The sequence below is a fragment of the Capra hircus genome, chromosome 16 (assembly GCF_001704415.2).
Source record: "Capra hircus breed San Clemente chromosome 16, ASM170441v1, whole genome shotgun sequence".
In the NCBI taxonomy this organism is placed as follows: Eukaryota; Metazoa; Chordata; class Mammalia; order Artiodactyla; family Bovidae; genus Capra; species Capra hircus.
The window spans coordinates 62,592,096-62,616,455 of record NC_030823.1 but is presented as its reverse complement, the minus strand read 5'-3'; the positions used below and the strand labels follow the sequence as shown (position 1 = coordinate 62,616,455).

At 40.2% G+C, this 24,360-nt stretch overlaps 1 protein-coding gene across 1 annotated transcript in view; it reads left to right on the top strand.

Moving 5' to 3' along the window:
• The window catches only part of SHCBP1L (SHC binding and spindle associated 1 like), a 38,978-nt gene continuing 19,394 nt past the window's right edge, over positions 4,777-24,360 (top strand). The window contains exons 1-5 of the mRNA XM_018060694.1: positions 4,777-5,348; positions 9,168-9,317; positions 12,262-12,476; positions 13,828-13,914; positions 13,986-14,204. Coding sequence (XP_017916183.1) covers positions 4,950-5,348; positions 9,168-9,317; positions 12,262-12,476; positions 13,828-13,914; positions 13,986-14,204 — 1,070 coding nt within the window. The 5' untranslated portion in view covers positions 4,777-4,949. The remainder of the gene's footprint in view (positions 5,349-9,167; positions 9,318-12,261; positions 12,477-13,827; positions 13,915-13,985; positions 14,205-24,360) is intronic.

Genomic DNA, 24,360 nt, shown 5'->3' with positions numbered 1-24,360 from the left:
AAAAGATGTTTGTTTCTTGGAAGAAAAGCTATGACAAAACCTAGTTGCTGTTGTCTAATTGCTCAGTTGTGTCTGACACTTTGTGACTCCATGGATCCCAGCATGTTACGCTTCCCTGTCCTCCACTATCTTCCACAGTTTGCTCAAATTCATGTCCATTGAGTCGATGATGTCACCCAACCATCACATCCTCTATCACACTCTTCTCCTCCTGCCCTCAATCTTTCCCAGCATCAGGATATTTTCTAATGAGTCGGTTCTTCACATCAGGTGGCCAAAATATTGGAGCTTCAGCCTCAGCATCAGTCCTTCCAATGAATATTCAGGGTTGATGTCCTTTAGGGTTGACTGATTTGATCTCTTTCATGTCCAAGGGACTCTCAAGAGACTTCTCCAGCACCACAGTTCAAAAACATCAATTCCCGGCACTCAACCTTCTTTATGCTTTATTTTAAAAGCAGAGACATCACTTAGCTGACAAAGGTGAGAATAATCAAAGCTATGGTTTTTTCAGCAGTCATGTATGGATGTGAGAGTTAGATCATAAAGAAGTCTGAGCACTGAAGAACTGATGCTTTTGAACTGTGGTGTTGGAGAAAACTCTTGAGAGTCCTTTGGACTGCAAGGAGATCAAACCAGTCAATCCTAAAAGAAATCAACCCTGAATATTCATTGGAAGCGCTAATGCTGAAGCTGAAACTGCAATACTTTGGCCATCTGATGTGAAGAGCTGACTCACTGGAAAAGATACTGATGCTGGGAAAGATTGAGGGCAGGAGGAGAAGGGGGCTACAGAGGATGAGATGGTTGGATGGCATCACCAACTCGATGGGCATGAGTCTGAACAAAGTCCAGGAGATAGTGAAGCAATCCATGGGATCACAGAGTTGGACACAACTGAATGACTGAACAATGACAATAGAATCAAATGGCTCTTGCTAAGTCTTATTTATTCTCTTCACAGGCATAAGACAAAGAAAGGCTGAGGTAATTAATTGCCAGTTTAAGGTCTGAGGCCAGAGGCCTCCAGTACAGCAAATAAAAATACTCATTTACTGTTGAAGGACAGAAAAAACATAGCTCTAGGTTTTTGTAAGGGTAATGAAGTTTCAGAGTAGGTTGAGTTCTCAGCCAGAGCAAGACTGCTAAACCAAAGTGAAGCTCTGATTGGGAGGGAATAAGATCCACAGACTTGGGGACGTCTTGGTTGACACATTTGAAAATATTGAATCCCCAGATTCCCTTGAACTTTCTGGGTGTACAGCAACCCATTAAATCCTGCTCCCCTATTGGAGATGATGTCTTACGTAAGTGTCTTATGCCATTTCTGATGATCCACCCATATTTTCTCCTGGCCACCAGTCTAATAAATAAGATTAAGATACAACATAACCCAGCCAGAGAAGTACTGGATCTGCCAAGGGAAGACAAGGACACTGAAGGAGTGGCCCATATGTACTGGCAGGTAGTGGGAAAGTTTATCTGGAAATGGATACTGAAGGTGCTGGATCAGAGGGTGGAATATAAAGCTGGTTAAGGGACAGTCCTCGTGACACATATGGTAAAGAATCTGCCTGCAATACGGGAGACCTGGGCTTGATCCTTGGTTTTGAAGATCCCCTGGAGGAGGGCATGATAACCCACTCCAGTATTCTTACCTGGAGAATCCCCATGGACTGTAGCCTGTCCAAGGGGTTGCAAAGAGCTGGACACGATGGAGCAACTAAGCACAGCAAGGGATAGTTTATCAATATGGTTGGAATTCAACTCTTTAATACATCATATATATGACTCTTTGTGATATGACTTTTGCATGTCTTTCAAATCGGAGGTTTTGTCTTAATTTGCCCCCTCTGTTTCAATAATACCAAGTTACTTGGCCAAGTTATTTCACTCCTCTGTAAAACCATTAACAACTCTCTCCATCTAGAATGTTTACCCTACTCCACCCCCATTCTACCCCTGCCTTAGACACCTATAGCCTACTTCTATTTCACACAGCCAATCTGGGAATCTTATCTGATAATGGAAATAGAAATTAATACATCCTTTTTGGGAAACAATTTTGCAATACTGACAGCCTTAAAATGGTTCAGGAACCCCACTTTTCTGGTGGGTGGGGATCTGAAATTTTCAAAAATTTATGCACAAAGATGTTAAAAATGGCATATTTATTATTATGAAAATCAATGTAACCAATATCTGAAAGCATAGGTTTATGGAAATTATATCCATACCAAACAATTGAGTGTAGTTATTGAAAATGATGTGTTTAAATAATTTGCAACGATAAAATGTTTCTGATACACTAAATAAAAAATGAAATTATTAGTACCAAAACTTTGCAATAATGTGATAGGAAAAAATATTGAAAAAATATTACAAAATTTAACAATTGTTATTGCCTGAGATGAAAGTGAAAGAGGAAAGTAAAAAAGTTGGCTTAAAGCTCAACATTCAGAAAACGAAGATCATGGCATCTGGTCCCATCACTTCATGGGAAATAGATGGGGAAACAGTGGAAACAGTGTCAGACTCTATTTTTTGGGACTCCAAGATCACAGCAGATGGTGACTGCAGCCATGAAATTAAAAGATGCTTACTCCTTGGAAGGAAAGTTATGACCAACCTAGATAACATATTGAAAAGCAGAGACATTACTTTGCCAACAAAGGTCCATCTAGTCAAGGCTACGGTTTTTCCAGTGGTCATGTATGGATGTGAGAGTTGGACTGGGAAGAAAGCTGAGCGCCGAAGAATTGATGCTTTTGAACTGTGGTGTTGGAGAAGACTCTTGAGAGTCCCTTGGACTGCAAGGAGATCCAACCAGTCCACTCTAAAGGAGATCAGTCCCAGGTGTTCTTTGGAAGGAATGATGCTAAAGCTGAAACTCCAGTACTTTGGCCACCTCATGTGAAGAGTTGACTCATTGGAAAAGACTCTGATGCTGGGAGGGATTGGGAGCAGGAGGAGAAGGGGACAACAGAGGATGAGATGACTTGATGGACATGGGTTTGGGTGAACTCCGGGAGTTCATGCAATTCATGGGGTTGCAAAGAGTCAGACACGACTGAGCGATTGAACTGAACTGAACTGAAAGTAAATTTACTTAAATTTCCTGAAAGTAAATTTACTTAAATTTCCTTTTTTCTTATGCTTTTCCATATTGCCAAATTGGCTCAGGGAACAGATACTGCTTTCAGAAGCAAGATTCAGCTTAAGTATCACCTCTGGAAAGAAAAGACCTTTTTTCTCACAGTGTGGAGAATATGTGTGTGTGTGTATATATATATGTATATATATATAATCATTGTCCTTACCAAAGACAACCACATATTCACCCATCTGCACCCTTCACTAGGATTATGAAGATAAGAATCTTGTCATTTATTTCTATAACTTAGGCATCTATGCACTGCCTGGCAAATAGCAGCTTCCTAACAAATTGTTTTCTTTTTCTTTGGTGGGAGGTTGTTGTTGTTTTCTTTGAACTTTTGACTAAGAACTTTTGACTAAGGTCTCTGTTACTCTGAACCTAAAGAGTAAAAAGCCCAAATTTTATTAAAAGCAAACTTTTTCAAGAAATGCTAGTGTAATTTTTTTTTTTTTGATGAGTAAAATCTATAGTTAGGGATAATTTTTTAAAGATCCAGGACTTCTGACAAAAGGAATAAACTTAAGAGTCAAATATGATGAATGTTGTAATTATTCCCTGAACTATAGTTACACAATATTAATATTAATATTTTCCTCAAAATAAACTGCAAATTTAACACAGTGTCCTTCCAGATGAGCGGGAAGGCAGGCAGGTGTTTTCCCAATGCTGTTCCTCCGTGGGAGCTGTCAGCCCCAGAGCAGTATTTCACAGCTAGACTGTAAACAAAACTTATTCCAATTGGCTCAACAGTACTTTCAATAGCAAAAGTAACAGAAACGAACGGTCTCCGTTCGTCATTTGCACACATTACTCCCAGCTGGAAATTTGGGTCCAGTTGAACTGTTAAAAAACACATTCTTTCACGTGAGAATTTTGAGCAGCACAAAAGGGATATGAAAATAGACCAAACCTATCCTTCTTGGCAGACAGTGTCTTCTTTAAAATGTGAAGAAAATCTTATTTTGGGAAACTTGTGAAAAATTGGGGGGAAAACCTAGGTCGCTGGGTTTGTCACTAGATTTTCCTCTAGTAATAACCAGAAAGGTCCAGCTACCATTGCCACTCAGTATAAAAATAAACTTTCTTTCAGGGTGTATTTGAGCAGACACGTATGCATGGAGGGTTAGGTAACACCTACATATATTAGGTTATGAGGACGTGGACGGTGTCCCACAATCATCCTGAAAACATGACGACCCTATGAAAATCTTCCTTTGGGAGAGAATTCCGTCTCTAAAGAGACGGTTCTAAAGAGGGCAAGGTGATGTTAGATCCAGCGTCTGATATCTCAGTTGGTAAGGACTCTGCCTGCAATGCAGGAGACCCAGGTTCGATCCCTGGGTGGGGAAGATCCCCTGGCGAAGGAAATGGCGCCTCACTCCAGTATTCTTGCCTGGAAAATCTCATGGACAGAGGAGCCTGGTGGGTTGCAGTCTATGGGGTCCCAAAGAGTCGGACAACACTGAGTGACTAAACCACCACCACCATCACCAAACCAGCGGGCGCCAAGCGGGCAGTCATCTTGTGGCGCCCCTCCCCCGCCCGCCAACAGCTCGCGCGTTCTTCCTTCCATCCCGCCCCGCCCCGTCGCGCCCCACAGGATCCTACCCGCCGGCAACGCCCAGATTCGGACCCGCGGCCAACAACCTCATCCCCCAACCCGCTCCGGGCGGCATCCCCTCGAGCCGCCGCGCTCGTCGCGGGACCTGCAGGTACGGCTCGCCCATTGCCCGCGCGGCCCGGGCCGGAAAAGTGACTAACGGCTGCCGCTGGCGCGCAGGGTGCTGAGGAGATGGCGTCGGGGTCCCGGGTGCCTGAGGACGCGGTTCGAGCCGTCAGCCCCGGCCGGCGAGGCGAGAAGATTGTCTCGGCGCTCACCGGGGACTTGGTGATGGCTGCGGCCCTGAAGAGCGCCGCGTCCCCGATGCGGTCGGTGGCGGCCTCCCCTCGCCCGCTGAAGGGGAAAGCGGGCCGGGAGGCGGCCCGGCGGCGGCTCCAGCTCCTGCCGGGCTCTCAGGCCGAGGGCCCGGGACAGGGGCCAGAAGAGGAGGAAGAGGAGCCCCTGCTCTCAGTGCCAGAGGAAGACGAGGAGGCGCAGCCGCTGCCCCCGGTGTGCGCGTTCCCCATGAGGGGGATGTGGCGGGAGGAGAAGGTGGCGCTGTACTGCGACGAAGTGCTGCAGGGCTACAAGGTGAGGACAAGACAGCGGGCCCCGAGGGACTCGGGGCCACCTTCCGTGCGGATGTGGGCACAGAGCCCACAAAGTACCTGCATGTCACAAAAGTAAATTTACTCCACGCTTACAGGACTTCCACCTGGATAGAGATTCCCAGGCCCTGTTAAAGGAATTCCAATTCGATTTTTCCTTCAAACAGATCACATAGCGTTTTCCAGTTTTTTTGAGAGCTGAAGGAAGATAGGCCTTATCAGTGCCCTGGTCATAACTTTTCTTCCCAGGATTAAGCGTCTTTTAATTTCATGGCTACAGTCACCATCTGCAGTGATTTTGGAGCCCCCCAAAATAAAGTCTGACACTGTTTCCACTGTTTCCCCATCTATTTGCCATGAAGTAATGGGACCAGATGCCATGATCTTAGTTTTCTGAATGTTGAGCTTTAAGCCACCTTTTTCACTCTCCTCTTTCACTTTCATCAAGAGGCTTTTTAGTTCCTCTTCACTTTCTGCCATAAGGGTGGTGTCATCTGCATATCTGAGGTTATTGATATTTCTCCTGGCAATCTTGATTTCAGCTTGTGCTTCATCCAGCCCAGCGTTTCTCATGATGTACTCTGCATAGAAGTTAAATAGCAGGGTGACAATATACAGCCTTGACGTACTCCTTTTCCTGTTTTACTGTGTCATTAGTCAGGGTTTAATGTCTGAGTTTCATACTAGTTTAGATTATCATCCTGAGGTAGTTGAATTGAAATGCAGAAAACCAAATGGGCAAAAATTCTTAGTATGCTCATTTGTTTTATAGAATGGATTTCTATTTTAAAATTTTATGTGCAGAGTAAATTCTAAATAGGTCATTAAATCTTTAAAGTTCAGAAAAAATTGATGACTAGGTTTTTAAACATGATAATAACCATGTTTTTGTATGTATAATTACAGTAGAGCTACCTGGAGTAACAGGCAAGTTTGGCCTTGGAGTACAAAATGAAGCAGGGCAAAGGCTATCAGAGTTTTGCCAAGAGAATGCACTGGTCATAGCAAACACCGTCTTCCAACAACACAAGAGATGACTCTACACATGGATATCAACAGATGGTCAACACCAAAATCATATTGATTATATTCTTAGCAGCCAAAGATGGAGAAGCTGTATTGCTATTGCTATTGCTAAGTCGCTTCAGTCGTGTCCGACTCTGTGCAACCCCATAGACGGCAGCCCACCAGGCTCCCCCGTCCCTGGGATTCTCCAGGCAAGAACACTAGAGTGGGCTGCCATTTCCTTCTCCAGTGCATGAAAGTGAAAAGTGAAAGTGAAGTTTCTCAGTCATTTCCGACTCTTAGCGACCCCATGATCTGCAGCCTACCAGGCTCGTCCGTCCATGGTACTCTCCAGGCAAGAGTACTGGAGTGGGGTGCCAAACAAGACCAGAAGCTGACTGTGGCTCAGATCATGAACCCCTTATTGCAAAATTTAGACTTAAATTCAAGAAAGTAGGGAAAGCAACTAGGCCACTCAGGTATGACCAAAGTAAAATCCTTTACGATTATACAGTGGAAGTGAAAAATAGATTCAAAGGATTAGATCTGATGGAATGCCTGAAGAACTATGGACGGAGATTCATGACATCGTACGGGACCATCATCGATGGTGACCGAGACCATCCCCAATAAAAAGAAATGCAAAAAGGCATAATGATTGTCTGAGAAAGCCTTACAAATAGCTAAGAAAAATAGAGAAATGAAAGGCAAAGGAGAAAAGGGAAGATATACCCATTTGAATGCAGAGTTCCAAAGAATAGCAAAGAGAGATAAGAAAGCCTTCCTATTTGATCAAAGAAATAGAGGAAAACAATAGAATGGGAAAGACTAGAGATATCTTCAAGAAAATTAGAGATACTAAGGGAACATTTCTTGCAAAGATGGGTGCAATGAAGGACAGAAATGGTATGGACCTAACAGAAACAGAAGATATTGAGAAGAGGTGGCAAGAATACACAGAAGAACTATATAAAAAAGATGTTTATGACTCACCATGATGGTGTGATCACTCACCTAGAACTAGACATCTAGCAATATGAAGTCAAGTGGGCCTTAAGCATTACTACAAGCAAAGCTATTGGAGGTGATGGAATCCCAGTTGTTATTTCAAATCCTAAAAGATGATCCTGTTAAAGTGCTGCACTCAAAATGCCAGCAAATTTGGAAAACTCAGCAGTGGCCACAGGACTGGGAAAGGTCAGTTTTCATTCCAGTCTCAAAGAAAGGCAATACCAAAGAATGTTCAAAATTGCCGTCATTCTCACACATTAGCAAAGTAATGCTCAAAATTCTCCAAGCCAGGCCTCAGTGGTATGTGAACCAAGAACTTCTAGATGTTCAAGCTGGATTTAGAAAAGTCAGAGGAACCAGAGATCAAATTGCCAACATCTGTTGGATCATAGAAAAAGCAAGAGAGTTCCAGAAAGACATCTACCTCTGCTTTATTGACTATGCCAAAGCCTTTGACTGTGTGGCTCACAACAAACTTTGGAAAATTCTTAGAGATGTGAATGCCAGACCACCTGACCTGCATTCTGAGAAATCTGTATGCAGGTCAAGAAGCAATAGTCAGAACTCAACATGGAACCACAGACTGGTTCCAAATCGGGAAAGGAGTACATCAAGGCTGTATATTGTCTCCCTGGTTATGTACCTATATGCAGAGTTCATTATGCAAAATGCTGGGCTGGATGAAGCACAAGCTGGAATCAGGGTTGCTGGGAGAAATACCAATAACCTCAGAAATGCAGATGACACCACCCTTATGGCAGAAAGTGAAGAGGAACTAAAGAGCCTCTTGATGAAGGTGAAAGAGGAGAGTGAAAAAACTGACTTAAAACTCAACATTCGAAAAACTAAGATCATAGCATCCAGTCCCATCACTTCGTGGCAAATAGATGGGGAGGCAATGAAAACAGTGACAAATTTTGTTTTCTTGGGCTGTAAAATCACTGCAGGTGGTGACTGCATCCACAAAATTAAAAGACACTTGCTCCTTGGAAGAAAAACTGTGACCAACCTAGACAGCATATTAAAAAGCAGAGACATTATTTTGCTGACAAAGGTCTGACTAGTCAAAGCTATGGTTTTTCCAGTAGTCATGTATGGATGTGAGAGTTGGACCATAAAGAAAACTGAGTGCTGAAGAACTGATGCTTTTGAACTGTGGTGTTGGAGAAGACTCTTGAGAGTCCCTTGGACTGCAAGGAGATCAAACCAGTCAATCATATAAGAAATTAGTCCTGAATATTCATTGGAAGGACTGATGCTGAAGCTGAAACTCCAATTCTTTGACCACCTGATGCAAAGAACTGACTCATTTGAAAAGACCCTGATGCTGGGACAGATTGAAGGTGGGAGGAGAAGGGGATGACAGAAGATGAGATGTTTGGATGACATCACCGACTCAATGGACATGAGTTTGAGCAAGCTCCGGGAGTTGGTGATGGACAGGGAGGCCTAGTATGCTGTAGTTCATGAGGTTGCAAAGAGTCAGACACAACTGAGTGGCTGAACTGAAATTGCTCAGTAGATCAATAAAACATTATTTAAAAAATAATAAGTAGATGTCTCATCTCTGAATTACTCTATTGAATGAGTAGATATCTTTTCAATTTATTTTAATTTTTTAATGTTTCTATTTTTCATTAAATGTAGATTCAGTTAAAATCTATTATTTCTGAGTTTTTTTGTTATTTTAAAGGCATATGGGCTGCATACTTAAATAGGAATCAGTAAAAATATATATAAATCTATAATTTCATATATATATGTGTACATATTTTTGTTTTGCTAGGCAGAAGATGCTGATGATGCTATGAGTAAATATTTATCAGAAAAATTAAAGTTGAAAGACAAGTGGCTTGGAGTCTGGAAAGCTAATCCTGAGTTATTCTTTGTGAAATATGAAGAATCTTCTATCCCTTTTGTTGGTATATTGGTTGAGGTAAATAATTTTCACCTGATCCTTTTTCTTTGCGTGAAATTATCAGTTCTTTTTAAGACCAAAATGTAACTTTATAAGTTTGAGGCTTGGATACTTAAACAAAGGTTGGCAAAAGTTTACATCTATTTAAGTTTCTTAACAAGTTAACAATGTAAAGGAGGGTAAGGACGGGTATTTGCACATATTTTCCTGTAAACAATTATCATTAAATCAAATCTCATAGTATTAGATAATATTTATTATCCTACTTTCAATTGCTCAAATACTGTAAAAATAACAAAAGTGCACTTCTTAAAAATTAGTAAATTTTTCCCATTATTTATCTTTAATCTTCATTTATCTGAATTATGAGGTTTAGTTATATTAAGAAAGAATAAACTAGATCAGAAAATTATTGGTAAAATTATTGGTAAAATTTGAAATTCTTTCCTATGAAAAGTGACTTTTTAGTATAATACATCTACTTCCAAGCTTTTATCTAAGATTTTGCTTTTATAGGTCTGTAGGTTAAATATTGTAGCATATTTGACATCGTAAATCTGATTGCCTTAAAGGTCAATTATCCTGTGTAGAAATTAATATTTGCAATCACAAATGGTACTCCTACTTCAGATAGATACTTCAAATCTGTGGTTTTGGTGACAAGAAAAAAATTGTGTTTGAAACTCATTACATTACATACTATCAGAAAACAATTCAATTCTGTGTTATATAGAAAATAAGTTATGGATACATGTATATGTATGGTTGAGTCACTTTGCTGTTCACCTGAAACTGTCACAACATTGTTTGTTAATTGGTTATGCCCAATACAAAATAGTTTAAAAGAGAGAAGGAAAGAAAGCATGGTTAGGTAAGAAAACCAAACAGTCAATTGACCATAACTTGATTCCTTTTAATAAATTAAGCACCAAAATGCTGTATATTAAAAAAAAAGTAATACTTTTATTGGACATGTATTTGAAAATGTTGAAAATGTATTATTAGTAGTGTTTATTTTTTCAGTTTTATTGAGTTATAATTGACAAGATTGTAAGATAGGGTGTATAACATGATGATTTTATACATACATATGAAAAAGTGAAAATGAAGTCACTCAGTCGTGTCTGACTCTTTGCGACCCTGTGGATGGTAGCCTACTAAGCTCCTCCATCCATAGAATTTTCCAGGCGAGTCCTGGAGTGGGTTGCCATTTCCTTCTCCAGGGGATCTTCCCAACCCAGGGATCGAACCTGGGTCTCCCACATTGTAGGCAGACGCTTTACTGTCTGAGCTACCAGGGAAGTCATATATACACATACTTCATGGCAAATAGATGGGGAAAAAATGGAAAAGGTGGCAGATTTTATTTTCTTAGGCTTCAAAACGGTGACTGCAGTCGTGAAATTAAAAAACACTTGCTCCTTGGAAGAAAAGCTATGATAAACCTAGACAGCATATTAAAAAGCAGGGACATCACTTCACCAACAAAGGTCTGTATAGTCCAAGTTAAGGTCTTTCTATATATGGATGTGAGAGTTGGACCATAAAAAAAGCTGAGCACTGAAGAATTGATGCTTTTGAACTGTGGTGTTGGAGAAGACACTTGAGAGACCCTTAGACAGCAAGGAGATCAAACCAATCAATCCTAAAGAGAATCAAGCCTGAATTTTTACTGGAAGGACTGATGCTGAAGCTGAAGCTTCAATCTTCTGGCCACCTTATGTGAACAGCCAACTCATTTGAAAAGACCCTGATGCTGGGAAAGATTGAAGGTGGGAGGAAAAAGGGGCAAAGAAGATGAGATGGTTGGATGGCATCACAGACTCAGTGGACATGAGTTTGAGCAAACTCTGGGAGATGGTGAGGGACAGAGGCCTGGCATGCTGCAGTCCATGGGGTCACAAAGAGTTGAACATGAGTTGGTGACTGAATAACAAATTATCAACTGTAGTCACTATGTTATATGTTAGATCCTTAAACCTTTTTCATCTTACAGCTGAAAATTTGTACCAACTTCTGTAATTCTATATTTTGTGCTAATACTTAGTGTAATTTATTAATTTTTAAAGCTACTGTGTATTGGTTAAGATTTCTCCTTTCAATGCAGGGTGTGCTGGTTTGATCCCTGGTCAGACAGCTAAGACCCAGGGACTTAGGACTTAGGACTCCCCGCCAAAAACCAAAACATAAAACAGAAACAATATTGTAACAATGGCAATAAAGACTTTAAAAAGAAATAAAGCTTCTTTCAACTCAGTGATTTCATGCACTTATTTTCAGACATGCTAGAGATTATAAAATCCTAGGGACCGGGGAGCCCGGTGAGCTGCCGTCTATGGGGTTGCAGAGTCGGACACGACTGAAGTGACTTAGCAGAGGTTATAATACAAGAAAACACAAGTGTATTGTTTATGAAGCTAAATTTATTCAACCTAAGGACTTTACCTTTTACTTTTCTTTTGAGGACTTAACTTTTTTATTATGTCCATTCTACTTTTTTGGTATTTTATAATCCTTTCTTTTACTAATACTGTAATACAGATAATCAGTTCAGCTGCTCAGTAGTGTTGGACTCTTTGTGACCATGTAGACTGCAGCAGGCCAGGCTTCCATGTCCAATAAAGACAATAGGATATTTTAAGACATACTTTCATGGCAAAATTAGTCCAATTTTTTTTTAATACTACTGTTTTATGAAATCCCAAAGTCTGGCAACTCAAACTTAGAAATTATGTAGGAGACAGTTCCTCTCATGAACCTTAAAAACTAATAATTGCTTAAGAAGTAGTTTGAAAATTTGTGTTGATATTTTTTTCTGTATTTATATATTGTTATTATGTACATTGACTGTTAGAGAAGTCATAAAAATTTAAAAGAAGAAATGTTATAAGTAGCTCATATTTGAAGAAGAATCTTTGTGATTTACTTTCATTCACAGCTACAAACTTTATATTTATCTTAGGTAACTTGTAAACCAAGCCAGAGCTCATCGTCTTGTTTCAGGGTTACTGTTTCTGTTGCTGAGCCCTTTTCTTCTAACATTGCAAATATTCCAAGAGATTTGGTTGATGAGATTTTGGAAGAACTAGAGCATAGTGTGTCTCTCTTGGAAGTATACCCTGTTGAAGGACAAGATTCTGATTTACATGATATTGCTTTGGCCTTGGAAGTTGTAAGGTATTAGAGCTTTTTACTTCTGAAAGTTCTCATATTTAAAAAGTTGATTTAATATGTAAGTCTTGTTCATATAGGTACTTTATTTAACTTTTACTCACAGCTGAAATCAATTTTTCTATTTTTAATGTACATATTTGTGTCTAAAATATTCTCTCTTGTGGAAATATTTTATGTGGGCAATAAGCTTGCTGGGTTTTGATCTTACATTTTACAAAAATTGAATTTTAAAAACTTTTAGAGATAAGTCACACTAAATTCTGGGGTACTCCTTGGCTTTCACTGATGGGACCCAGGTTCAATTCCTAGTCAGGAAACTAAGATCTGGAAGGCTGCAAGGGGTGGCAAAAAAATTACCTCAAAAACAAAACCTATACAGAGTGAAGTAAGCCAGAAAGAAAAACACCAATACAGTATACTAACACATATATGTGGAATTTAGGAAGATGGCAATGACGACCCTGTATGCAAGACAGGAAAAAAGACACAGATGTGTATACCGGACTTTTGGACTCAGAGGGAGAGGGAGAGGGTGGGATGATTTGGGAGAATGGGAATTCTAACATGTATACTGTCATGTAAGAATTGAATCGCCAGTCCATGTCTGACGTAGGGTGCAGCTTGCTTGGGGCTGGTGCATGGGGATGACCCAGGGAGATGTTGTGGGGAGGGAGGTGGGAGGGGGGTTCATGTTTGGGAACGCATGTAAGAATTAAAGATTTTAAAATTTAAAAAAAAATAAAAAATTAAAAAAAAAACCCACCATATTCTGCTCATATTTAAGCATCTTAAATATATTAGATTTCATTTTTCGCATTTAAAAGCATTACAAGTACCAGATGTCATCATCCCCATTATGATTGCTTCTTACACATTGATACAGTTTGAGAGAAGCTATATGTAAGCATAATACAGAATATTGGGGGGCACGTCTTTGTTTTCCTAATACCCCCAATATAAAATATGATTCTATCTCAGATATTACTTCTTTGGTAAACAAAATCAGCCACAGTCTATGAAATGTGGAACATGAATTTTATAATCCCACTTCAAGAAACATTATTTGTAGTAACTTGGAATATAATGCAGATCATCTAATGTTTGAAGTTTTACTTTTAATATTAGTTCACTGAAAGTTTATTTTGAAATATTGGTGATGGACAGAGAAGCCTGGCGTGCTGCAGTCCATGGGGTCACAAAGAGTCAGACATGACTGAGTGACTGAACTGAACTGACTGATTTTTTTAAACAATTAAGATTCATATAAAGATTTCTGACATCAGGATATCTTTTAAATTATAAACATGGTACTGGCTGATTTTGACCACTGTCATCTCAATTTGATTTGTCGTAGGTTTTTTTATGACTTTCTTTGGAGAGACTGGGATGATGAAGAAAGTTGTGAGAATTATACTGCTTTGATTGAAGAAAGAATTAATTTGTAAGTATAGTTAAAAACTTACTCATCACATTATGTAAGATAAACATTGTCACTGTACTGATACTTTTCAGGTGGTGTGATATACAAGATGGAACTATACCTGGCCCTATTGCACAACGTTTCAAAAAAACTTTGGAGAAGTATAAAAACAAGCGAGTTGAACTCATTGAGTATCAGAGCAATATTAAAGAAGATCCATCTGCGGCAGAAGCTGTTGAATGTTGGAAAAAATACTATGAGATAGTAATGCTCTGTGGATTACTGAAAATGTGGGAAGATTTACGCCTCCGGTAATAATTTGCTCTATTTTTTTAAAAAAAGATTTATTTATTTGTGTATCTATTCATTTTTTTGGTTGTCATAGGTGTGGGTCCTCATCGCTGTGCGCTGGCCATTTCCAGATGCAGTGAGCGGACACCACTCTTTGATGCAATGTGAGGGCTTCCCACCATGGTGGTCTCTCTGTTACAGAGCTCAGGCTCTGGGTACACTGGCTCAGCAGTTGTGACACACAGGCCCAGCCACTTCAGAGCATGTGGGATCCTCCCAGACCAGGGATCAAACCAGTGTCCCCTGTATTGCAAGGCAAATTCTTAACCACTGGGCTACCAAGGAAGCCCTGCCCTATTTTAAATGGAAACAAAAAGATTGCATGGTCATTCTTTTTTTTTAAAGTAATTAATCTATTTTAATTGGAGGCTAATTAATTTACAATATTGTAGTGGTTTTTGCCATACATTGACATGAATCAGCCATGGGTGGTGTACATGTGTCCCCTATCCTGCATCCTGAATCCTCCTTTCACCTCCCTCCCCATCCCATCCCTCAGGGTCGTCCCAGTGCACTGGTCCTGAGCACCCTGTCTCAAGCATCGAACCTGGACTGGCAGTCTGTTTCACATACGGTAATATACATGTGTCAATGCTGTTCTCTCAAATCATGCCACCTTTGCCTTCTCCCACAGAGTCCAAAAGTCTGTTCTTTAAATCTGTATCTCTTTAGTTCTTTGGCCTATTTTTTGATTGGGTCATTTATTTTTCTGGAATTGAGCTGTGTGAGCTGCTTGTATATTTTTGAGATTAACTTTTTGTCAGTTGCTTCGTCTTGCATATAGGGTCATTGTTACCATCTTTATAAATTCCATATATATGTGTTAATATACTGTATTGGTGTTTTTCTTTCTGACTTACTTCAGTCTGTATAATAGGCTCCAGTTTCATCCACCTCATTAGAACTGATTCAAATGCATTCTTTTTAATAGCTGAGTAACATTCCATTGTGTATATGTACCACAGCTTTCTTATCCATTCGTCTGCCGATGGGCATCTAGGTTGCTTGCTTCCATGTCCTAGCTATTGTAAATAGTGCTGCTATGAACACTGGGGTACATGTGTCTCTTTCAATTCTGGTTTCCTCAATGTGTATGCCCAGTAGTGGGATTGCTGGGCCATATGGCAGTTCTATTTCTAGTTTTTTAAGGAATCTCCACACTGTTCTCCATAGTGGCTGTACAAGTTTGCATTCTCACCAACAGTGTAAAAGGGTTCCCTTTTCTCCACACCCTCTTCATCATTTATTCTTTGTAGGCTTCTTGATAGCAGCCATTCTGACTGGCATGAGATGGTATCTCATTCTGGTTTTGATTTGCCTTTCTCTGATAATGAGTGATGTTGACCATCTTTTCATGTGTTTGTTAGCCATCTGTATGTCTTCTTTGGAAAAATGTCTGTTTAGTTCTTTGGCCTATTTTTTGATTGGGTCGTTTGCTTTTCTGGAATTGAGCTGTGTGAGCTGCTTGTATATCTTTGAGATTTACTTTTTGTCAGTTGCTTTGTTTCCTATTATTTTCTCCCATTCTGAAGGCTGTCTTTTCACCTTGCGTATAGTTTCCTTCCTTGTGCAAAAGCTTTCAAGTTTAATTAGGTCCCATTTGTTTATTTTTGCTTTTATTTCCATTACTATGGGAGGTGAGTCATAGAGGATCCTGCTGTGATTTATGTCAGAGAGTGTTTTGCCTATGTTTTCCTCTAGGAGTTTTACAGTTTCTGGTCTTACATTTAGATCTTTAATCCATTTTGAGTTTATTTTTGTGTATGGTGTCAGAAAGTGTTCTAGTTTCATTCTTTTACAAGTGGTTGACCAGTTTTCTTAGCACCACTTGTTAAAGAGATTGTCTTTTCTCTATTGTATATTCTCACCTCCTTTGTCGAAGATAAGGTGTCCATAGGTATGTGGATTTATCTCTGGGCTTTCTGTTTTGTTCCATTCATCTATATTTCTGTCTTTGTGCCAGTACCATACTGTCTCAATGACTGTAGCTTTGTAGTATAGTCCAAAGTCAGGCAGGTTTGATTCTTCCAGTTCTATTCTTCTTTCTCAAGATTGCTTTGGCTATTTGAGGGTTTTTTTGTATTTCCATACAAATTGTGAAATTATTTGTTCTAGTTCTCTGAAAAATACCATTGGTAGCTTGATAGGGATTGCATTGAATCTATAGATTGCTTTGGGTAGTATACTCATTTTCATTATATTGATTCTTCCAGTCCATGAACACGGTATATTTCTCTATCTATTTGTGTCATCTTTGATTCTTTCATCACTGTTTTATAGTTTTCTACATAAATAGGTCTTTTGTTTCTTTAGGTAGATTTATTCCTAAGTATTTTATTCTTTTCATTGCAATGGTGAATAAAATTTTTTCCTTGATTTCTCTATATTCTCATTGTTAGTGTATAGGAATGCAAGGGATTTCTGTGTGTTAATTTTATATCCTGCAACTTTACTATATTCATTGATTAGCTCTAGTAATTTTCTGGTGGTGTCTTTCAGTTCAGTTCAGTTCAGTTCAGTCACTCAGTCGTGTCTGACTCTTTGCGACCCCATGAATCGCAGCACGTCAGGCCTCCCTGTCCATCACCAACTCCCGGAGTTCACTCAAACTCACGTCCCTCGAGTCAGTGATGGCATCCAGCCATCTCATCCTCTGTCGTCCCCTTTTCCTCCTGCCCCCAATCCCTCCCAGCATCAGAGTCTTTTCCGATGAGTCAGCTCTTCACATGAGGTGGCCAAAGTACTGGAGTTTCAGCTTTAGCATCATTCCTTCCAAAGAACACCCAGGACTGATCTCCTTTAGAATGGACTGGTTGGATCTCCTTGCAGTCCAAGGGCCTCTCAAGAGTCTTCTCCAACACCACAGTTCAAAAGCATCAACTCTTTGGCACTCAGCTTTCTTTATAGTCCAACTCTCACATTCATACATGACCACTGGAAAAACCATAGCCTTGACTAGATGGAACTTTGTTGGCAAAGTAATGTCTCTGCTTTTCAATGTGCTATCTAGGTTGGTCATAACTTTCCTTCCACTGAGTAAGTGTCTTTTAATTTCATGGCTGCAGTCACCATCTGCAGTGATCTTGGAGCCCCCAAAAATAAAGTTTGACACTGTTTCCACTGTTTCCCCATCTATTTCCCATGAATTGATGGGACCAGATGCCATGATCTTCATTTTCTGAATGTTGAGCTTTAAGCCAACTTTTTCACTCTCTTCTTTCACTTTCATCAAGAGGCATTTTTAGTTTCTTTTCACTTTCTGCCATAAGGGTGGTGTCATCTGCATATCTGAGGTTATTAATATTTCTCCTGGCAATCTTGATTCCAGCTTGTGCTTCTTCCAGATGGTGTCTGTAGGGTCTTCTATGTAGAGGATCATGTCATCTGCAAACAATGAGAGTTTTACTTCTTCTTTTCCAGTCTGGATTCCTTTTATTTCTTTTTCTTCTCTGATTGCTGTGGCCAAAACTTCCAAAACTATGTTGTATAGTAGTGGTGAGAGTGGGCACCCTTGTCTTATTCCTGACTTTAGGGGAAATGCTTTCAATTTTTCACTATTGAGGATAATGTTTGCTATGGGTTTATCGTATGTGGCTTTTATTATGTTGAGGTATGTTCCTTCTATGCCTGCTTTCTGGAGGGTTTTTATCATAAATGGATGTTGAATTTTGTCAAAGGCTTTCTCTGCATCTATTGAGATAATCATATGGTTTTTATCTTTCAGTTTGTTAATGTGGTGTATCATATTGACTGATTTGAGGATATTGAAGAATCCTTGCATCCCTGGGATAAAGCCCACTTGGTCATGATGTATGATCTTTTTAATATGTTGTGGGATTCTGTTTGTTAGAATTTTGTTGAGGATTTTTGCATCTATGTTCATCTGTGATATTGGCCTATAGGTTTCTTTTTTTGTGGCATCTTTGTCTGGTTTTGGTATTAGGGTGATGGTGGCCTCATAGAATGAGTTTGGTAGTTTACCTTCCTCTGCAATTCTCTAGAAGAGTTTGAGTAGGATAGGTGTTAGCTCTTCTCTAAATTTTTTGGTAGAATTCACCTGTGAAGCCACCTGGTCCTGGGCTTTTGTTTGTTGGAAGATTTTTTATTACACTTTTAATTTCCATGCTTGTCATGGGTCTGTTAAGATTTTCTGTTTCTTCCTGGTTCAGTTTTTGAAGGTTATACTTTTCTAAGAATTCATCCATTTCTTCCAAGTTGTCCATTTTATTGTCTTATAGTTATTGATAGTAGTCTCTTATGATCCTTTGTATTTCTGTGTTGTCTGTTGTGATTTCTCCATTTTCATTTCTAATTTTGCTGATTTGATTCTTCTCCCTTTTTGTCTTGATGAGTCGGGCTAATGGTTTGCCTATCTTCTCAAAGAACCAGCTTTTAGTTTTGTTGATTTTTTCTATAGTCTCCTTTGTTTCTTTTTCATTTATTTCTGCCCTAATTTTTATGATTTCTTTCCTTCTGCTAACCCTGGGGTTCTTCATTTCTTCTTTTTCTAGTTGCTTTAGGTGTAAAGTTAGGTTATTTATTTGATTTTTCTGTTGTTTCTTGAGGTAAGTTTGTATTGCTATGAACCTTCCCCTTAGCACTGCTTTTACTGAATCCCATAGATTTTGGGTTGTCATGTTTTCATTTTCATTTGTTTCTAGGCATATTTTGATTTCTTCTGTGATTTGTTGGTTGTTCAGAAGCATGTTGTTTAGCCTCCATATGTTTGTATTTTTAACAGTTTTTTTCCTGTAGTTGATATCTAATCTTACCTCATTGTGATCAGAAAAGATGCTCAGAATGATTTCAAATTTCTTGAATTTACCAAGGCTAGGTTTATGGCCCAGGATGTGATCTGTCCTGGAGAATGTTCCGTGTACACTTGAGAAAAAGGTGAAATTCACAGTTTGGGGGTGAAATTCACAGTTTGGGGGTGAAATGTCCTATAGACATCAATTAGGTCTAACTGGTTCATTGTATCATTTAAAGTTTGTGTTTCCTTCCTAATTTTCTGTTTAGTTGATCTATCCATAGGTGCAAGTGTGGTATTAAAGTCCCCCACTATTATTGTGTTACTGTTAATTTCCCCTTTCATATTTGTTAGCATTTGCCTTACATATTGCAATGCTCCTATGTTGGATGCGTATATATTTATAATTGTTATATCTTCTTCTTGGATTGATCCTTTGATCATTATGTAGTGTCCTTTGTCTCTTTTCACGGCCTTTATTTCAAAGTCTATTTTATCTGATATGAGTATTGCTAATCCTGCTTTCTTTTGGTCTCCATTTACATGAAATATCTTTTTCCAACCCTTCACTTTCAGTCTGTATGTGTCCCTTGTTTTGAAGTGGTTCTCTTGTAGACAGCATATACAGGGGTCTTGTTTTTGTATCCATTCAGCTAGTCTTTGTTTTTTGGTTGGGGCATTCAACCCATTTACATTTAAGGACTTCCCTGGTGGCTCAGATGGTAAAGTGTCTGTTTACAATGTGGGAGACCCGGGTTCAATCCCTGGGTTGGGAAGATCCCCTGGAAAAGGAAATGGCAATCCACTCCAGGAGTATTGCCTGGAAAATCCCATGGACAGAGGAGTCTGGTAGGCTACAGCCTATGGGGTCACAAAGAGTCGGACACGACTGAGCAATTTCACTTCACTTCACTTCACTTCACATTGATATGTATGATCCCATTGCCAATTACTTTGTTGTTTTGGGTTCAAGTTTATAAACCTTTTCTGTGTTTCCTGTCTAGAGAAGATCCTTTAGCATTTGTTGATGAGCTGGTTTGGTGGTGCTGAATTCTCTCAGCTTTTGCTTGTCTGTAAAGCTTTTGATTTCTCCTTCATATTTGAATGAGATCCTTACTAGGTATAGTAATCTGGGTTGTATGTTTTTCTTTTTCATCACTTTAAGTATGTCCTGCCATTCCCTTCTGGCCTGAAGAGTTTCTATTGAAAACTTAGCTGTTATCCTTACGGGTATCCCCTTGTGTGTTATTTGTTGCTTTTCCCATGCTGCTTTTAATATTTGCTCTTTGTGTTTGATCTTTGTTAATTTGATTAATGTGTCTTGAGGTGTTTCACCTTGGGTTTATCCTGTTTGGGACTCTCTGGGTGGCTATTTCCTTCCCTATTTTAGGGAAGTTTTCAACTATTATCTCAAGTATTTTCTCATAGCCTTTCTTTTAGTCTTCTTCTTTTGGACTCCTATGATTTGAATGTTGGGGTGTTTAACATTGTCCCGGAGGTCTCTGAGGTTATCCTCATTTCTTTTCATTCTTTTTTCCTCTCTGCATCATTTATTTCCACCATTCTATCTTCCACCTCACTTATCCTGTCTTCTGCCTCAGTTATTCTACTGTTGGTTCCCTCCAGAATGCTTTTGATGTCAGTTATTGCATTATTCATAATTGATTTACTCATTTTTATTTCTTCTAGGTCCTTGTTAAACATTTCTTGCATCTTCTCAATCTATTTATCTGTAACTCGATTTTGTTTTCAAGATTTTGGATCATTTTACTATCATTATTCTGAATTGTTGTTCAGGTAGACTCCCTATCTCCTCCTCTTTTGTTTGGTTTGGTGGTCATTTATCATGTTCCTTTACCTGCTGAATATTTCTCTGTGTTTTCTTTTTGTTTAGGTTGCTGTGTTTGGGGTGGCCTTTCTGTAGGCTGGAAGTTTGTGGTTCCTCTTTATTGTGGAGGTTGCTCCCTGTGGGTGGGGTTGGACTAGTGGCTTGTCAAGGTTTCCTGGTTAGCGAAGCTTGTGTCTGTCTTCTGGTGGATGGAGCTGGATTTCTTCTCTCTGGAGTGCAATGAAGTGTCCAGTAGTAAGTTTTGAGGTGTCTGTGGGTTTGGTGTGACTTTGGGCAGCCTGAATTTAAATGCTCAGGGCTGTGTATGTCTTGCTCTGGAACTTGTTCGCTCCTGAGTGGAGCTTGATTTCAGTGTAGGTATGGAGGCTTTTGGATGAGCTTTTGTCGATTAATGTTCCCTGGAGTCAGGAGTTTTCTGGTGTTCTTAAGTTTTAGATTTAAGCCTCCTGCCTCTGGCTTTCAGTCTTATTCTTACAGTAGTCTCAAGACTTATCCATCCATACAGTACAGATGATAAAACATCTAGGTTAATGGTGAAAAGATTCTCCACAGTGAGGGACACCAAGAGAGGTTCACAGAGTTAAATGGAGAAGAAAAGAGAGAGGAGGGAGATAGAGGTGACCAGGAGGAGAAGTGGGGAAATCAAAAGGGGAGAGAGCAGTCTAGCCAGTAATCAATTTCCTGTGTGCCCTCCACAGTCTGGAACACCCAGAGAGGTTCATGGAGTTACATAGAGAAGAGAAAATGGAAGAGGGAGATAGAAGTGACCAGGAGCAAAAGAGGGGGAGTCAAAGGGGAGAGACCAATCTAGCCAGTAATCAGTTCCCTAAGTGTTCTTCACAGCCCAGAACACCCAGAGAGATTCACAGAGTTGAGAAGAGAAGGGGATAGGAGGAGACAGAGGTGACCTGGGGGAGGAAAGGGAGAGTCAAAAGGAGAGAGAGCAATTAAGCCAGTAATTATACCCCTAAGTAAAAATGGGTACTGAAGATGAAATTCTTAAAGGTACAAAAAATTGATAACAAATACCAAAAAGCAAAGATTAAAAATCTAGAGTAGAGGTTAGACTCTCAAAACTACAATATTAAAAATACAAACAAAACCAAACACAAAAATTATAAAATATATATATGGGGTTTTTTTTGCAAGGTAGTAATAGGTTATAAGATGAAAATTAGAGGAGTAATAAAGAACCTAAAAATTTAAAAAGTAAAAAAGTAAAAAGTAAAAATGATAATAGTAAAAATATATCTAGGAATTTCTCTGGAGCTGTTTAGGGCAGTGTGGGGTCAGTTCAGTTTCAGATAGTTCCTTGTACCAGCTTATACTTCTTCTCCAGGGCCCCTTCCAATGCTTAGTCATGCCAACTACAGGGTTTTAATCTGTTGCACCTGTCGCTTCTAGAGCTGTTCCCTCTTCTTTGTTTATTTGGCTTCCTCTGTTTGCAAGTCTCTTCAGTGTCTAATTTCCACCCGGACACAAGAGGGCAAAGGTGGTCACTTATTTAGGCTCACTTGTTCAGTTATGCTATGGGAAGGGAGGAACACTGCAAACAAATATCACTGGCGTGTGTGGGGAGTGCTCTGTTATGGACCACACTGGGTTTGCCCCAGCTCATGGAGGCATGTGCTTTCCTAGTCTGCAGTGCTCAGGCTCTGCAGGAGAACTGTCCAAAGCAGGCCCTGCGTTTCATACTTCCCAGGTCTAAGATGCTCAGGTTCAGGTTCTCAGATACTCCACAAAGGCACAGACTTGGTTGGGCATGCGTTTTGTGCCCTTCCCAGGTCCGAGCGGCTCAGGTGACCAGGTGTTTGGCGAGCACACTGTCCCAGGTGGGCTGTGCGTCTTAATCACCTCCCCGGTCCCAGCTGCTTGGTTTCCTAGCTGCACCAGGAGAGCACTGTCTCAGGTGTGCCATGTGTCTCCTCTAGGGAGCTGATCTCTGGCTGCAACCCTCCTGGCAGATGTCAGCTGTCCAGGATCCCAGGAAGACTTAGTTAGCAACTCAGAGCCTGCTCACAGTTTGGTGGAGGATGCTGTCTCTGGGGCCAAGACTGCCTCTCATCTTCTGGCTCTGGCTGTTGCCCGCCTGCCTCTCTGCCTCTGGCAAGGGGAGGGGCTGGTCCAGAGCTGGCTAGCTTTCCCTTGGTATTTATGCAATCCTTTGTTCTGTGAGCGGGCCAGGCTGTGCCTTAGGTTAGAGCTTTTCGCAGGAAAGTTCTCTCTCTTTCTGTTTTTTCTTTCTCTGGCTATCCCACAGTTTGGGTTGCTATCTCATGTTAGCTCCCTCAGATTGTCTTCAGGACATTCAAGCCCGGTCCTTACCCTAAGTATTCAACCTGTACCTCGCTGTCCAGCCCCCACTTGCTGGTGGTGGATGCAGCGTCTGGGCTACTTCTCTGCTGCTAGCTGCAGTTAAGTGTGTGTTCTGTGGGTTGTTTTTTTTTTCCTCCTGGTTATGTTGCCCTCTGAGATTCCAAAACTCCCCACAGACCCACCGGTGAGAGGGTTTCCCGCTATTTGGAAACTTCTCCTCCTTCACGACTCCCTTCCTGGGACGGGTCTCCATCCCTAACTCTTTTGCCTCTTTTTTTGTCTTTTATAGTTGTCCTACCCTCTTTCAAAGAGAATGAGCTGCCTTTTTGGATGCTGGTGTCCTCCACCAGCGTTCAGAAGTTGTTTTGTGGAAGTTTTTCAGCATTCAGATGATCTTTTGATGAACTCACTGGGGAGAAAGTGGTCTCCCTGTCCTATTTCTTCATCTTCCATGGTCATTCTTTTATCATATCACTTGTCATATATCACCCCAATTGAAATAGGTTATAAAAATAGACATCTAATTTATGCTTTTGAACTGTGGTTTTGGAGAACACTTTTGGGAGTCCCTTGGACTGCAAGGAGATCGAACCAGTCAGTCCTAAAGGAAATCAGTCCTGAATATTCATTGGAAGGACTGATGCTGAAGCTGAATCTCCAATACTTTGGCCACCTGATGCGAAGAACTGACTCATTGGAAAAGACCCTGATGCTGGGAAAGATTGAAGGCAGGAGGAGAAGAGGACGACAGAGGATGAGATGGTTGGATGGCATCACTGACACAATGGACATCAGTTTGAGCAAGCTCTGGGAGTTGGTGATGGACAGGGAAGCCTGGTGTGCTACAGTCCCTGGGGTCACAAAGAGTCAGACACGACTGAGCGACTGAACTGAACTGAACTGAATTTATGAGATAAGCACAGGCACAACTACCAGTATTGGAAAATTATTTTTGTACGAGCCGAATTCACTGAAATCAATGTTTTGGGGTTTTTTATTTTAAAAAAGATCTCATAAATCTAGTCCTCTCCTTACCTTTCTTCTTTACCTTCTTAATTTTGGCCAAAGCATAAGAAAAGAGTCAGGAGACATTGTCCACATATAAAATGCAAGTAGAGAGTGCGAATTTGTGGCATTTTGGTTTGAGGGTCATCACCAGCTGTTATAGCTCAGGTAGCAAAAAAGTGCCATCTTACTGTTT